This window comes from Psammomys obesus, unplaced genomic scaffold (assembly GCF_907164565.1).
Source record: "Psammomys obesus unplaced genomic scaffold, mPsaObe1.curated_primary_1811, whole genome shotgun sequence".
NCBI classification, from domain to species: domain Eukaryota; kingdom Metazoa; phylum Chordata; class Mammalia; order Rodentia; family Muridae; genus Psammomys; species Psammomys obesus.
The window spans coordinates 28,428,820-28,447,233 of record NW_026596034.1 but is presented as its reverse complement, the minus strand read 5'-3'; the positions used below and the strand labels follow the sequence as shown (position 1 = coordinate 28,447,233).

General features: G+C 39.0%; 1 protein-coding gene across 1 annotated transcript in view; it reads right to left on the bottom strand.

Moving 5' to 3' along the window:
• Cntnap4 (contactin associated protein family member 4) overlaps positions 1-18,414 on the bottom strand; it is a 255,126-nt gene that overhangs the window by 64,386 nt on the left and 172,326 nt on the right. Inside the window, exons 5-9 of the mRNA XM_055621422.1 lie at positions 13,952-14,155; positions 13,247-13,431; positions 12,374-12,517; positions 9,223-9,484; positions 962-1,111 (exon numbers count right to left, since the gene is read on the bottom strand). Coding sequence (XP_055477397.1) covers positions 962-1,111; positions 9,223-9,484; positions 12,374-12,517; positions 13,247-13,431; positions 13,952-14,155 — 945 coding nt within the window. The remainder of the gene's footprint in view (positions 1-961; positions 1,112-9,222; positions 9,485-12,373; positions 12,518-13,246; positions 13,432-13,951; positions 14,156-18,414) is intronic.

Here is an 18,414-nt window from a genome sequence, read left to right as displayed (position 1 = left end):
TGTGTGTGTGTGTGTGTGTGTGTGTGTGTGTGTGTGTGTGTGTGTGTATGAAAGGCTGACGGCATAGGATACCCTGGATCTGGAGTTACAGGTAGTTGTGTGCTCCCTGACATGGGTTCTGGAAACCAAACCCTGATCCATTAGAAGAGCAGTATGAGTTCTTAACCAGTGATGTGTCTCCCTGGCACCAAAGCTACTATTAAACTGCAGTCAAGCAACAGCCTAACAACGGTAATACTGAAAGTGCTATGACACAGTTAAGTCTTGCTGCTGAGGTGCGCTCCTGTGTCAGCGAGCCTATTGTTTTCACTTCAGTTACAAAAAACAAAAATTCTCCTGTCACAAGTCTGCTTTTCCAAGCATTTATTTCAATCAACCATTCACACGATGGCTAAACACTTCATTTATTCTTGTTCCCTAAGGAAGAGGCTGATGATAAAGCTGGTGTCCTGGTTTTATCAAATGCACCAGTGTATTTGTTTTTCTTCAGCAAAGAGACTGAGTTGCTATGACTAATTATGTTAAATTATTTGTCCGGTGTTGTAATATTGCTTTCTGCAATGGGCAGTGAGGAAGCAGTAAGAGCACTCTAGAGGAGCAAGGAGTGAGATCAGAAAAGCCTCACAAAGACATCCCCCTATCAAATCAGAAAACAATGAACAAGGACCATTTAACACTAGGGAATCTAACAAAGCTTGGAGATGAGGACTGAAGAAAGTGACCTACTTAAAATAAATCTCTGTATAGAAACCGTAAGCATAGATAAGACTGCCTTGTAGGAATTCATTTTAGGTCGTAATTTGTTATTTTCATCCACTCACCATTTCAATGTTTAAAGAAAGTTAAAAGTTAGTCCCCAGGTTTACCACTGCTTAAAGCATGAGAGATGTCATCCCCAAGACACAGAATTGGGGACACAAATATGATCCAGTGGATCATGTGTTCTCAATCTTATTCTTACCTCCAAAATAAAAGATGCCTCCTGAAGTAAACTGCTCAGGACCCAGCCAAGGAGAAGCAGGGGTGACATGGCCATCCACAACCACATTCAGGTGATTCCTTTTAGCAGACAAGGAGACAGAGTGCCATTGACCATCGTCTAAGCCAGCACCTGGAGAGGGGCCAGAGGAAGAGCGCAGTGGCTTATGAGCAGCCGTGAGCACCTTAGACAGACTACAATGCTTACATCTACTGCAGACACACTTTACTTGAGGGACATGATAGAAGACACCCATGGATGCCTGAAATCCAATATGTGTAGTGTCTCTTTCTGCATATATATATATATATATATATATATATATATATATATATATATATATATCATAGCTATATGTATAGCTATGATAAAGTGCATCTTACAAATTGGGCACAGTGAACCAGTAGTAACTCAGAATGAACAGAAAAGTATATTGTAGGCATCATTAAACTCTATGAACTGCCATTCTCTAGAATTTTCCATTTGGTATTTTTCAGACCAGAGTTAACCAGAGTCCCTGACGCTGTGGAAAGTAAAGCCTAGAGAAGGGACTACCGTATAGGTATATCCCTATGCTAAGTGTGATGGATGTGCTCTACTCCCACCCTTTGTGAGGATGGGTTATATAGGAGGATTAAGAGTTTGAAGGCAACCCAGGCAGCATAGTAAGCTGAGGGAGAGAGGGCTAATGAGAGAGAGAGAGAAGAAAGGAGAGAGACAGAGGCAGAGAGAAAGGATGCACCCTATTGGGATGGTATTGACACAACTTCAAAGTCAAGCCCATGCACGCACAAGCAGCAAATCAGACTAAGCATCTTTTCTAAGAGCACATGTTGTTGGGGGGAAGAGGGGTTATCGGGGATAAGGAAGGAATGGGAGATAGATTCGACCAAAACACATTGTATACCAAGATGACATTATCAAACAATAAAGACATTAAAACAATATCTTGAATACTAAATTTCTTTCCAAAGAACCCTGCTTGGTTAAACATAAGATTGTATGCACAGGGGCTGGAGAGATGGCTTAGTGGTTAAGAGCACTGGCTGTTCTTCCAGGGGACTGCGGCTCCATTCCCAGCACCTACATAGCAGCTCACAACTGCCTGTAATTCCTGTTTCAGGAGATTTGACAACTTCACACAGACACACATGGAGGCAAAGCACCAATGTACATAAAATAAAAATAAATTATGTAAAAAAACAAGAAGCCTCACAAACTTCATTCTGAAAATAAAAATTGTTTAAAAAAAATCAGTTATTTAAAAAAAAGGCTGTATGCATAGATTCTACCTAAGGTTGCTAGAGAAAAACTTTGTGACATGAGGGTAACAGAATATTTTCCTTCTAAAAGTAACAGTATGATATCCAACACTCCTTGATTCAGTTCACAGAAACTTATAATCTATGACTGGCAAATTTCTTAAAATTGGCTCTCTCTTACTCTCTCACTTGCTCTCTCCTCTCTTGCTTTCTCTTGTTCATTCTCATATTTTTTTGTGCATAATATAAACAATTCTAATCAGACCCACAATTTTGCATAAATTTAATGTTGCTATAATGAAAACCAAGGAGTTCCCACTAAAACACAGCTTCTAGCTCTTCCTAAGGTGGCATTCAAGTCATTTTCCTTCCCCTCAAAGGCAATTACAGCAATGGCTGTGCCCAAGGCCAAACAGGAAGAGGGAAGCTGAGCTCTCTCTGTGGTGGCTTTGCCGGTCACTCTTAGAGCCAGAGAACATCCAAGTCACTAAGCAAAGGACTGTCACCTGTGAAGCCCAAGGAGACATTTATAAATGCCTTATTCTGCTGAGTGAGTTTTCCTCACAATTACAGTTCGAAATGCATCGAAACTCTCTCAAATGCTCACACTGTTTTGTTGTGGTTGTACTGACAGGGATACAAACCCTACCCAGGGTTGAAAGCACGTTATTCTATCATCCAAGAAAATAATATTCTCAGGATTCAACTCTGGATGGTTATACAAAAGATACTCGGGCCCAGAAGTGACGAAGGCAAGCTGCAGACTTCCGTGTAGGCATTCCGTGAGAAGGAGCTCCTCTTAGAAGATAGGGTAGAGCTGATAACCTGTGACTGAGGAAGGCTGGGCTAACCTCATCAAACATTCCAAACTCATCCTTGCAGCACTTCCTTTAGGAGGCAGCATGCATGGCGACAACCCGTTACTACTTAATCCACAAGACTGGGCACTTCTAGCTGTATCTTCAATCCTCTGTGTGCTCTAACCTGTCCCTCCATCAATGGCTCTGGTGTCGGTCTTCACCCTGTACATGTTTGAAAGTCTCCTTGTTGGGCACTGTGGCATCTGCCAAGCTAGCTGTCTTGCCAACTGATGGGGATTCCCCGTCTCTGCCTCCCTTCTTGCCACGGGAGCATTAGGATTACAGACACATGCTGTCACGTCTGGCTTTATTAAGGGGGTTCAGGGGTTCAGACTCAAGTTCTCACTCTTGCCCCTCCCCAAGTTCTTTATCCACTGAATAATCTTCCCAGCTTTGATTTTGTTTTCTTTTTCAGCTGCAGAGTTCAATATGTAGCCCAAGTTGATCTCAAAATCATCCTGTCGCAGACTCTCAAATGCTGGGATCCAAAGTGTGTGCCACCTCATAGAGGCTGGCTGGCATAGAGATACTTTCATAACAAATGATAAATGAATTACTATATTATCAAATGACATATAAATGCAGGTGTGGGGACTGAAGAGGTGACTAGTAGGTAAAAGCATTGCCCATTCTTCTTGAGGGCCAGGATTTGATTCCCAGTTCTTCACTATCATCTGCAACTCCAGCCCCTAGGGATCCGATGCTCTCTCCTGGCCTCTAGAGGCCCTTTAGGCACAAGGCGTACAGGCATACATGTACACAAAACATCCATATACACAAAGTAAAACTGGAAATTAAACATTAAAAAGCATAAGTCTATGAAGCTCGTGTTTATGCTTTATCTTTGTGCTGTTATTGTTTCTAAACACCATATGTCTATTTTCAGACTCATGGATTCATACAAGTCCTGCAGAGAGCCAGTGCTGGTCCAAAGACCATGCTTTGTGTAGCAGTGCCCTGGGCAAGTGCTGATTGGGCACGGGACAGAATTAAACCAAAGGCTTGGTGAGGCCTTTGGAATCCTACTTTCCATACAGAAGCCAAGCTAGATTATGAACAAAAGATTGGCAGGACAACCCTCTCTACAATTTGGCACAGTTAATTGTATCAATTTAACAAGCCAGCGGGTTATGAACTGGGGGCCACACTTTGAAAGAACCCTTTAGAAAGCTGAAATTTTGTGTAATAGACACCATTTACATGTGGAGGGGACTTATTGCCTGCCAATGGGATGAATTGCTCAAATTAAAACATGAATGACCCCTAACATATTTCAACTAGCCCTACCTAGTAAATCAGATTGTCTTTCCCTTTTCTACACCTCAGTCTGGTACGAAGGGTCCCCTTTTAAATGACATTCTACTATTAGAGGAGGAAAAGACAGAATCATACAATTTGCACTTTTCCCTTTTTTAATTGTATTATACAACTCAATTCTATTGCTATTTTGTTATTTTTCTCATCTCTATGACAGAATACCTAAAAAAAAGGAAAAGTTTATAGGGCTATAAAAAGATGGATCAGTGGTTAAGAAGGCTTGCTGCTCTTCCAGAGGACCCAAGTTCAGTTCCCAAAACATAATCTTAGCAGCTCACAACATACTGTGACTCTAGATGGCCTGACACCCTCTTCTGGTTTCTATGGTCACCTACACACACACACACACACACACACACACACACACACACACACACACTCCTTTTTAAAAGAAAAAAAAAGTATATTGTGGCTTATGTCTAGAAGGCATGGCAAAATTCCTGGTGACAGGAGTTTGGAGACTGTGAAACCCTCAGGAGGAGCCTAAGAGCCTAGCTAAAGAAAGCAGGTCACCAGAAAAGAGGTTTGAAGACTGTAAGCCACGCCCTAGTTCTAGTCTCTGCTTCCTGACCAGATACGATGTGAGCAGGCTCCTCTGTCACGTATTCCGTTTTTTTTTTTTTTTGTTTTGTTGTTTTTGTTTTTTTTAATGAAATATACCATTTCAACATTCATTTCCTAGCATGATGGACGGAAACTCTCCTGATGCCATGAGCTAAAACAGCTCCTTCTGCCCTTACCCTGCTTCTGCCAGGTTTGGTGTCCCAGCAACACACACTAAAATGGCTACCGCAACTACTGATTTCTCTTTTGGCAATTCCTCCAGCCTTATATTTCATACCTCCATCCTTCTAGATTAAGATTACAAAAATATCAAATCAGAGAGTTAACCTTACCTCCCAAGGGCATTTACTCTACAGCCAATGTTTGCTTTCTAGACACCACAGTCAATGAACATGCATCCACAGTTTATGTCATTCGTAATACTTCTGTGGCAAGCTCCTTGTGTGAGTCTCAGTGTGTGTTTCTCTTGCAACAAGTGACAGACTCAATGTGTTCAAACTCCGAATATGTTCAAGGTGACTGAGGAAGGGGAACACTGTCAACCTCAAACATAAGAACTGAATAATAAATGGAAGCATTTCCCATCACAGGTGCTGGGGAGAACAGAATTGTTCTAGAACCTTCTCTTCCTCAACCCAATCCCTGAACCCATCTCTGGCTCAAACCATATCATCATACAAATTATAGCAGGGAGGAAGAAGTTTTTATCTGCTTTCTTCTGGGTAATCTCCAGGCCTATCGTAAATTACTATAGAAATGCTCCGACAGTTCAGCTGCCCTCAGCCTCTGCCAAGACTGCAACAGACATCTAGAAGGGAAGATGGATAAAGGACAATAACTAAGCCTGCTGCTTAGGGGAGATCCTCTGCAAAGGTGCAGAAGGCAATTACATGTGTGCCATCACTCAAGGAACCACTGAAGAATGGTACCCATTTCCAAATATACCTCAGCACTCTGAAATCACCAGGAATCCTACACTTACTATCTTGACTAGCTAGCATTAAGAACCCAGATCACTGGATAGCTCTTGTCAAGGGGAAAATATGGGGGTCATTGGTGACTATCACTTCAGTGGAGGGCAGGAGTTTAAAGGTGACAGGTTTACAGTATGAGGAGAGGAAGAGTTTAACAAGGAAAGGGATGAAACAGAACTGAAAAATGCCTTTTTCTAAGCAAGACACACCAGGAGGGCTGTGCCCTTGGAGGAGCACAAGCATTGGAAATGTCTATCTAAACAGCAGACACACTTCTGATAGTATATGCAGGCTTACAGCAAGCAATGTTGCTGTTGGGCCAAAAGGCTTGTTCATGAGACTGATTTCCACCATTCTGTCAAATATTAAAACCATTGTAGAAACTTCAAACTAGACAATGAAGAATTTCATTTTCAATAAGAAAATGTAACTGCATTGTTACAGTAGGTCATTGATGTCATCTGGACTGGCTTTGATTTCACATCTCCTGTACCAATGACAAAAGCTGAAATATCTTGTATCATAAGGGATTTCAGAGACTGTTAAAAATGTTCCAAGATTTAGGCTAATATACTATCATTAATATTTCAAGGATGCCTTAGGTTCACATAATATTTTCAAATTTCAAATGACAATTTGTCAATGGTACATCCCATTACAAATTTAACCTTGTAATTCAAATATTAGCATAATTCAGTACTTTCTACATATAATTTAGTTTTTTTTCACTATGAAAGGAAAAAATATTTTGAATTTGCAAACCCTTAAGATTAGTAATTTATATGTCTAGGAACTATGAACATTTAAGCCATCCTTATATAAATGAAAAGATTTAGTCTAGTATAATACCCCAAATGTCCCCAAGTGGAAGGTCATTTCTTATGGGAAGCGAAACTAACTGGGTATTCAACTACAACTTAAATAACTTATTTGTAAATTTAAAAATAATTTGCAACACTGGAATTCACAAATATATATATATATATATATATATATACATCATATACGTATACATATACATATACATATTACATATTACATATGTGTATGTATATATGTATATAATATAACCCACTTGGGGTTCACTTGATAAGTTCGACAACCAAACCAATTGCTGAATTATGATGACTTTAAATAAATCATGCATGACAGTTAGATTGGTAATATATGATACTAAATATTCTTATTACATAAGGATGGCTTAAACTTTCATAGTTATTACATATATAATTTTGAAAGAAACTGGAAAAGCAAGAGTAGAGAGAGTTGGTAGCCAACTTTTGCTATTTGCAGTGTAATATATTTTACTATGCTGACACTCATAGTTAGATTCCTTATTGTAAGCTATGAAAATAGTCATATAAAGTCATGTGATAACATAATGAATTATGCTGTGTCTGTATTCAAACACTCATTTAGAGATTTTAAAATCACTTAGGGTATTTGACGCATTGCTATACCTAGTAATTTATTAACCATATATTCCTGTAAAGAGGTTGGAAGTGAGTTAGCTTCATGCGGCTCACTACAGTAATGTACTGAAGCAGTTTCTTTAAGATTGAAAATTAAACTATAGCTGTAGCCACTTCAGAGGATGTCAAATGCATCCCAGTACGCTACGCCCTAATGACAAGCTTACAATTTTAGACTCTCGCTTCAGGAGCCTCTTAATTATTCATATGACACTGATTAATTTATTTCTTTTTGTCCAGACTACAAATCCAACACATTGAACATTACATAAAAAAGTCACAGCATAGTGCCTCTAAAAAATTATAATTAATCCTGACTCCCTAGCACGCGAACTTAAACTGAGGTGATACAGGTACCTGAATGGCAATAAAAACATACAGACAACAGGCTCCTGTGTTGGCTGGCTTTATGTCAACTTGACACAAGCCAGAGGGTTTTGTTGTTGTTGTTGTTGCTGTTGTTTTTGGAAGAAGAAAACACAACTGAAAAACTGCCCCTACCAGATTGGCCTGTGGATAAGACTATGATACATTTTCTTGATTGATGATGGCATGCAAGGGCCCTGCCCACTGTGGTCAGTGCCAACCCGTGGTTAATGGTTCTGGGTGTTCTTAGAGAGCAGGCCGAGCTAGGCATAAAAAGAAAGCCAGTAAGAAGTATTCCTTCATGGCCTCTGCATCAGCTTCTGTGTCCAGGTTCTGGTCCTGACTCCTCTGATAGTAGAATATGATATAGAAATATAAGTGAAGGAAATCTTTCTCTCTCCTAATTCCTTATGGTCATGGTATTTTATCATAGCAATAGAAACCTAACAAAGCACCACATTAGGATCAATTAGTATACATGTTTTTCCTATTATTTTCAAACTCTATTTTAACTTTTCTCATTTTTTTTCCTTCCCCAATCAAATTCTATTATAAATCCTGGTCATAGTTAGCATAATATTGTACAATAGTTGTACAATATCAGCTATAAATTGTTTTTTAAAAATCATTTATTAATTTAATGTAGCAATTTACCCCAGTTTAACCTCTAGCTGCCAGAAGTGGATGCTACTCTATATATGAAAAAGTGTAATGGAGATTCCTTGTTGAGAACTATATAATTTTTAATGAAGAGACAAAAATATCCCTCACTCAGAGCTCTGACCTAGATTGAACATTAATTTTCAACACACATATAAAGTCACCTTAATTATATCACCTCTAATTGATAAAAGGATACCATATTGTAAACGAATGCTGAAAACTTTAATTGGTATCTAAATGGCAAATTTTGTACAAATCTTTGCCTCTTTATAAATGTACCCAACCATTGCAAGGTACATTTGCATATTAGTACAAAATGACAGATAGATATAGGTGCCAATGTGGCCTCTGCTATGCTTCACACAGTCTTGGAAAATAGCTGTTTAACAGTCTAATTTTTCACCCAAAGACATCCAGTTAACTTATTGGCCTGTTTTCAATGCCATTCACTTTCCCCCCCAAACCCATTTCCTCCTGCTAGGTTGATGACTTGTATGAGTTGGTAAAAGGGTCATGGATGGAAATTTCTATTCCCTCGTCATTATCAACTATGTTAATAAGAACTTTGAGTACTGGAATCATATTTAGAAGAAAATTGGAATCAAGCTCCTCTAAGGAAGGGTACTGACAATCTTATTAACTCAAGTATCCATTTATTAAACAAATATTAATTTTGGGTTATGCATAAAATTTCTGGAGAAGGGACACAGAGATAATGAAATCTTTCAAATCCATATGCTTTGCCTGCAGGAATACATTTATTACCTGCTGTGATGTCACCGGGTGACTTTCCTGGCTGGTGGAGATTCAGTTTAAGTTTCCCATCGCTGAGCAAGAGGAGGAGACCGCCTGAAACCACCTGAAGTTCACAGAAGAGCAGAAGTCCAACCTTATTCCAGGTTCGGAACTGAAAACTAGCTGAGATGGCTTCGTCTTTGGAAGGTGCTGGGAGTACCAAGTAACTCCTGGAGCTCAGAAACGTCAGAGGCATAGACTGTGGTTGTGAACAAGAAAATGATGTATTTCCCTGAGGACAAAGGACAAGAAAAGGCATTCAGCTCATCACTGTATGGAACTTGCATGCTCGTAAAGTCTGCTTATCAATCTAGTATTATTCTAGCCTGAAAACAATTTGTCATTACCATGGAAGGCTCAAATCTTTGCCATTTATCTTAAAAGTTCTTGAAGTGTGTTCCTAGGTTTTGTCATCATTCTTCAACATTTGCATAGACTTGCAAAGTCAACAAAATCAACTTTATTGAGAAGAATAAACATTGGGAGAAAATCTTGGTCAAACAAACAAAACAAATGATTCTGTTAAAAATTGAACTTTCACTTTGTACAACTTTGTATGTTGTATGCTGGGTGAAATGTTAAAAGCTTGAGAGCACAGAATGCTAACTGCTAACCTATAAACTAACATACAAAGTGATGGAAATTTAAAGACTATCAAACCCTGTGGAGATGGGAGCAGTTATCGGCTGCAGTTTGACCCTATGCTTTATTTGGGTAGCTCCCTGCTCCTGTCTTACACACAGCACATCCTCTTGCCCATGATCTGTAAGGCTCTTGGCCCAGTGTTGTGTAGAAACATCATTTAGGATGAATTGCAAACACATCTCTCTGTATTTCCTTTTAAATTATCTCCCTTTAACAAAGGAAAGTAATGAAATACAAAATCTTACTGGATGTTAGGAGCACACAAAGCACAAATTCACAGAGAATTGGGAATGAAATCATTTCTATAATAAATATTCTTGTGATGTTCTCTGGGATTTTCTGCACAACATGAGATTCAATTTACATATTTTAGATTTTAAGCAATGAAAGAAATTAATGAAAAACCATTTACATCTGCACTTTATTATCAAAATAGTAGTGTTGGAAACCATGTTCCCCAGGATTACAATCCTTGTCTGCTTCTAGCCAGAAGCTCCCTCAAAACTCAGAATGATATTTGACAATCAGAAGTAGAACATCAGCCATTTTGTCCCAAAGGTGTTGGGAATCATGTACAATGAAGGATGAACACAAGCCTACAGTGATACTCACTGCTTGCTTGCTAGAAGAAAGACTGGAGTTCCATCTTCCAGAACCCACGAAAAAAAGAAAAGAAAAGAAAAGAAAAGAAAAGAAAAGAAAAGAAAAGAAAAGAAAAGAAAAGAAAAGAAAAGAAAGCCAGGCTTGGGACTGGGAAGATGTTCAACAGTCAAAGAACTTGATGTGTTACCTTTAGGACTGGGCTTTGGATTCCCAGAACTCCACATAGATGCTAGAAGGGTGGCGGGGGAGGCTACCTATAATTCCACCCTCAGTAGCCAGAGACAGGAAGATCCCCAGGGCAAGTTGGCCAGCAGCCTGTAGGCAAGCTCTGAGTTTGGTTGCCTGGGACAGTCTCAGTGAGTAAGGTAGAACAGTGATTGAAGCCTCCTCAGCCTCCACTTGCACGCATGCACTCACACGCAAAATCAAAAACAAAAAACAGAACATGTACCTCCTCCCCCACTTCCCATATGTGGGCATAATGGCAGGCAGAGGGACGCTGGTTTATCCCACTGCTCTCCTTCACTCTGCACCACCTATTTGTCATGACAGCTGGTCCTGCTGGGCAGCAGCAAGCCAAGCGGATGCCTGCCCCAGATGTGTGACTTGGATTTATAGGGACAGAAGGCACCCAGAGGCAAGAGCTCCTGTAGAACCCTCAGAAACTTCATCTCTGAATAAGCCACAAATTCTCTGCCATTCAAACTGTGGCTTTGGACAGGTAGTAGCCTTCTCATTTCAGGCCTTCACTTCATGGTTCCTCTGCTAAGTCCTAAGATCAAAGTACAGAGAAAGGTGGCTTGTTTGCCACTCTGCTATTGCTTCCCTGGTGGAGCCATGACCAATAGTTAGAGCTAAATGCTGCCATATTTCCATGGACTAGATATAATGAAACCCGGACAATATTGCTGTATAGACAGCTTAGCAGCTATAATGTTGTACCTATAAGTTCTTTATTTGTTATGAATGATGAGGACAAATACAAGTGTTTCTAGCATCTTGGTAACACACCAGGAATCTACTCAATATTGAGGCTCTGTGCTCATCCAATGACCTGGTCAGGGAATAACTTCTTAAATAAAACAGAAACAAAATAAATAATCTACCAAGAGTAATATCTTCACAAAACTGAAACCACCACAACAAAATTAAAACCGTATCACAATTTAAAAATATTTTCCATACTATTTTTTTTTGTTTGTTTGTTTACTGCTGTATGACAGTTTCCTCCAAATTAACACGGTCCATCTAGGAGAGAGGGGCTGGTGCATGAAATTCAGGAGCTAAGCTAAACATCACATGTCTTAGAAAGCTGAAGCTTAGAAATTCTGGAAGTCTTCTCCCCAGCTTTATAGACACCATAAGCAATTACTACAGGAGGAGTCTGATCAGCCAACCTGTGAGGAAAGAGCTCTAGAGCTGCAGCTCTGTGACTCATCACCTGTGTTGGGGTGGCTGTTTCTGTGATGCAGCAGCTTTGTAAGTAGCCTGGTACCCATACGCGTATTAGCTACCCAAATAGAAACTCATTGCTTAACCAAGTTGAACTTCGGTGGAATCATTACTTTGGTCTTTCTGAGGTGAGGAGGTTGGGGTCAGTGTATGTGTTTGTATGTGTGCATGTACGTGTGTGCGCTGTGTCTCCCCAGGGAAAATACACATTTACTTGATACGAAAATAAACACATGAAAAAAATAGTTGTGTTTTGTGAATTGTAATTCCCCTAAATAGAATTAATCTCCTATGTGCTTACTGTCAACCAGACCGAAATTTCGAATAAGAGCCAAGTCTAAAACTTACTAAGCAAGGCCCTCAAGTGGAACAATTTTATTTGGAAAAGATACATCTTACTCCTTCACATGGAGATTCTTACCATGGTGGTGATCTGAAGGCTGTGTTGCTTAGCCAAGCCAATGACGTCCACTCCATTATAAAAGAGGTTCTCTAAACAGCCATGAAAGGGTTTGTATGGCAATGTCACTGATTTTGCAGGTGCTGAGATCCCTCCAAAGCTGATCTTAGAAAGAAAAATGGCATCAATAATATTGTTTAGTGAGTTTATGATAACCTGTTTAAATAATTATGATTAGCAATTATAACAGCAATCATCGTGAAGATAACTTTAAAACACCACTCATAGAAAAAAAAATAAGATACAACTTTTAAAAACAAATTTATGTGCATTTAGTCTTCATTTGTGTGACAGCTTGATTATTCTTCCAAGTCACTAATTACACCTGGTTTTGATATTTATTGCTTAATGAAGAAAAATACACTTTTCTATTCACCAGAGAACTTGGGTCTATTTAATAATGTAGCTAATTATGACATTTTATTTTGTATATGTTTCTAGCACACATTGCTATTTGCATATTTAAATTGGTTGTTAATGAATTAATCTGTTTGCCGTTATATTCTCTCATAAATCTGTATTTCTCAGGGGTAGAACACACAGAAATCAGACCTCGCATGTTGCATTGAGATCTCCTCATGGGAAAGGACTGTGACTATGTATGTCAGGTGAAATGATGGCCATGTGCAATAATGATACATATATACATATAATTAACGACAGACCTCAACTTCCCTATTAGAGTGAGTTAGACCACCTTAGGAAAGCTTCATCAGCCTGGCGATTTATTCTGAAGGTGTGTTTTTACAGCTCTTTCTTTCTTTCTTTCTGGCTAGGAAATTAAACAACATATACAGCATCAAATCTGTATTAATTGAAATGTAGCCACCACACCTCATAATCAAGATCCAGGTAATTGAATTCTCCTTGGGCATGGAAGTGATGCCTGTGCTCGTCCACTGTAAAGTTGACCTGTTTGCCCAGTCTCTGGATGAGCACAGAATGCCAGTGCTGATCATCTAGCAGGCTGCCCAAGGTGAGGTTGATCAGGGCGGAGCTAGAGGTCAGTCTTGCTTCACCTAGAAGGAAAAATGATAGCCCTGTGATTCATTTAAAAAGGGTGGGGAGCTTCACCTTGCACCAGCATCTCTCACATAATTTGCAACCTTCTTCCATGCATGCCATCCTGAACACGAGTGTGGATTTACCTGAGGCTTGATTATAATGATCTCTCAACCTTGCTGTCATTCCCTCCACTGTTAATTCTTTCTATTATTATTACCCATTGCCAGCTCATTTTCTATGTAAATTTTATCTTTGCTACAAGCTCATTATTTTTACGGCTGTAATATTTTTCAATGACCCATCCCATCCTTTATGAGGCTAGGAAATAACTGTGGAACTCTGTCAGAGTTATGGAAAGAGCATTCAAAGAGGGGTTTGTGCAGTTTGCAGGCATGAATCATATGGGCGCTCAGCATACACACAAGTCCTTAAATGGTAAAGCAAGGTACTTTAAATGTCAAAAGAAGTGAGCTATGAAAACATAAGTGATAAGCAATGATCAGACCTTCCGAGAGCTTCACCAACTAATCTTACCTGAATTAATAAGTAAGAATAGCTTTCCTCTTCTTAACTCCAACGTGATGTGATCCCCAGAAGGTCCTGCCCTGTGAAGCAGGATCCCATCACTCTCCATGGTTTTAAACTTCAAAGAAATGATATCTTTTATTGGACCCAAGGAGTTTTGATCAAATTTGTAGAGGAGGGAGCTTTTCCCATCAAGATCAATCACCACTGACCCTAGAGACAAAGAGAGTGAAAGTCACCATTCTACGCATAAATGTAGTTTATACTGATGCATGGTGACTACTGTGATATGTGTGTGTGTCCATATGTATGTGTGTATGCATGTGTGTGTGATATCATACCAACAAATACCTAATCCATCAAATTCCAAAATTGATTCAATTCTATCTGAATCATTTTAACTATTCACAAAATTCATGACTTAGAAATATTCTTGAAATGCAAACCTCAAATTTTCTTATGTTACTAAAGGCTAGTCTTATTCTATGAAAGAAAAATCAAAAAATTATTATGAATATATATATATATATATAGCCACTTTATAATACTACATATTTAAAAATCCATAGTTTAATAATGGTCTTTGACTGTTGACATTAATTTGGGGGAAAAGCTAAAAAAATAGTTTGACTATCTCAAATTCTTGCAGACATGCTGTATATAACAGAGATCACATCTATTCATACACACCCACAAAGTAGATATGTGTGTGAATACATATATATGTTTATGTCCACTTCAAGTGTCTATTAACTTGGCTTTGCCTTCTGTCTCAGTATATTATTTCCATGACTAAGTGATAGTACTTAAGGACAAGGCTATTTTCTGCTTTCTCAAGGGCATTGTTAGAAAGACATTAGTCTAATGGTATTGTGAGGTTTACTCTACCGCATTTATGTCATGCTTTGACATCGACCTGTTTTTTGGCTTTCTGGCAGTGTCTTACCTACTCATTGTCAGGCTCACTCTTACTCAGTTCATCTTGAAAAAGATGTCTTACTGCAGTGGTAACATAGTAGAACATCTGTCAAAACCAGTTGCACCCCGAAAAGGACACAAAATGAAACCAATAATACTCAGAAACCCTCACTGTATTTTCTGTTTCACAAGTCAAAGATTTTTTTTTTTTAGGCAATTACCCTGGAGAGTATATTTATGTAATAAATGAAGAGGCTAGAGAAAGCCAATCAAGTGAGAAACCTTTTTTCAAGTGTAAGCTGACTTCTTTCCATCAACAACATGACAGAGCTTACTCATCATATTTCAGTTGATGAAATTACCATAGTTATTTCTGTGCCCAAATATGTATTTGATTCAGACTAAACACTGCACCCAGGATACTGTTAATCACCTGCACTAACCCTAATTTTTGTACTATTCTATGAAGCTATCTTTTAAAGATCCAGGAATCTGATTGTTTTTTACGTCTTGTTAATATGCTTATAAAGAATTCATTCACCAAGCACACATGAATAAACATCACATTCCTTAGAAAGAATAATGTTAGCTGAACAATCATTCCTTGTTATATACTTGAATGAATGTTCATGGTTAAAACATAACTCTTTGTCAAACACAAATGATGTTTTCTACCATTATTAGGTAGCAATAAATTAAGAAAAATTTCAGCCAGATAGACTTTAAATGCTGACACATTTGGAGCAATGCAGTTATCTCTGAGTTAATGTATTGCTTAGAGGCAACTACTGGAGTAATGATTTTATTTTAGATAAAGACTATTTTTGGAATTAGCTACCAAGAGATTTTACCCCCTATAAAAACAGCCTATGTGACTTTAGCCTACTCTTTCCCCCTCCCTCCTTTTTCACTATTGTTATTATTACATTATAATGGTTGTATCCATCTTCCATGGCACCTTAAGCTTTGGGGCCCGAAGTACTTCCATCAGCAAAATAAGGTAGTAAAAAAAAAATTTCATGGACAATTGATGCCTAAAGCAATGGTGTAATGTTTTATCCCTCAAACTGAAACCACTTGCAGTTTTCTCTGATTCTTCCCTGCTTTCGACCTATCAGGTGTATGGCTACGCACTTTAATGAAGCCATTTATTATAAACATACTCAGTCTACCCTGTCTGAGGCACTGCACACTGTGTGCTGGGGAGGAAATGTTGAAGATAAGTATGCCCCTATGGAGATAAGACAGAGAGAAGATAAAACAATAAACATAAAATCATTATAGACTGTAGCTGCTGGAGAAGACTGGGCCCACTGGCTAAGATGTTGAGAAAAGTCTTGCTCAGGTGTCAGATCTAAAAATCTGAGTCTCAGACAGATACTTGTCAGTAACCTGGCCTCTCTCTACAGTTTCAAACTCTGTATCTTCTCCTTGTGAACTAGATTACTCTTGTGATATGTAACTTCAAAAAGATAGTCTCCCAATGCATTTGTGTTTATCACCATATAATTTAAAAAAAATCTAACGATTGTTAAGAAACTACTATGATAAGAAATAATTTAATGCCTAGGCATATATCCAAAAGCTCAAGTACACAACAAGAACATTTTCTCAACCATGTGTGTAGCAGCTTTATTCGTAATAGCCGGAAACTAGAAACAACCCAGATGTCCCTCAACGAAGGAATGGATACAGAAATTGTGGTACTTTTACACAGTGGAATACTACTCAGCAATCAAAAAGGAGAAAATCATGAAATTTGCAGGCAAATGGTGGGATCTAGAAAAGATCATCCTGAGTGAGGTATCCCAGGAGCAGAAAGACACACATGGTGTATACTCACTTATATAGACCTATAAGATAGGATAAACATACTAAAATACGTGGACCTAAAGAAGATAAACAAGAAAGAACACCCAGGGTAAAATGATCAATGCTCACTTGGTAAAACAAATGGGATGGACATGGGAAGTAGGAGAAAACAAGTAACAGGACAGGAACCTACAGCAGAGGGTCTCTGAAAGATTCTACCTAGCAGTGTATCAAAGCAGATGTATAGACTCATAATCAAACCTTCAGCAGAGTGCAAGGAATCATACAATAAAAGGGGAAGGTAATATGACTGGGAGAAGACAGGAGCTCCACAAGGACAAAATATATCAGGGCACAGGGGTTCTCTATGAGACTGTTTCTCCAAGCAAGGACCATGTATGGATATAACCTAGAACCCCTGCTCAGATGTAGCCCATGGTAGCTCAGTATCCAAGTGGGTACCCTAGTAAGTTAAAGAGGAACTATTTCTGACATGAACTCAATGATGGGCTCCTTTACCCCGTCCCCTCCACGAGGGAGGAGCAGCCTTTCTAGATCACAGAGGAGGACATGGCAGCCAGTCCTGAAGATACCTGATAAGCTAGGGTCAGATGGAAGGAGAGGAGGACCTCCCCTATCAGTAGACTTGGAAAGCGGCAGGGAGAGGTGAAGGAGGGAGGGTGGAGTGGGAGGGAATGAGAAAGGGGGCTACAGCTGGGATACAAAGTGAATAACCTGTGATTAATATAAAAAATAAAAATTAATAAAAATAAGTTTATAAAAAATAATAAAAGAGAAATAATTTAATGCTCTAAAGTAGGAGGTGGGGTCCCTTCAACTAATGGTCCTCTGAGGGAAAAAAATATAGAGAGACAGAAATAGGGAAATGAGCATTCTGATGGCAATCACATGCACTGTCCATGCAGCTAAGCAATGCTTTTCAGAAGGATGGAAACAGAAAGCACTCAAGTAACATACATGTTCTATAAAAATAAAAATGTAGTATCGTCCCTGACATTTTCGTATTAATGTTATACTCATTTACAACCATTCACCTTTTTATTATTACACTTCCAAAGTTATTCATGCGAGCACCTGACAGTGAGATCTAGTTTCCAACTATTAGCACAGGGTGCATTATTACCATACATAAAGCACCCTGGTTAGTATTTTTGTGTTTTGTTTTGTTTTCTTTTGTTTTGTCAACTTGACACAAGCTAGAGTTTTCTTAGCAGAGAGCACCATGGGTACAAGAATTTCTCACAGCCAACCCTGTGGGTGATTTTCTTAATTAGTGATTGATGCAGGACGGCCCAGCCCACTGTTTCTTGCTCAGTCTCCATTCTTTTTTTTTTAATTCTTTTTTTTTCTTTATCAATTACACTTTATTCACTTTGTATCCCCCCCCCCGTGGTTCTCTCCCTCCTCCCATCCCAACCCCTCCCTTCCTCCACCCTCTGCATGCATGCCCCTCCCCAAGTCCACTGATAGGGGAGGACTTCTTTTCCTTCCTTCTGATCCTAGTCAATTAGGTCTCATCAGGAGTGGCTGCATTGTCTTCTTCTGTGGCTGGTAATGCTGCTTCCCTCTCAGGGGGAGGTAATTAAAGAGCAGGGCAATCAGTTCATGTCAGAGACAGTCCCTGTTCCTATTACAATGGAACCCACTTGGATACTGAACTGCCATGAGCTACATCTGTGCAAGGGTCTTAGGTTATCTCCATGCATAGTCCTTGGTTGGAG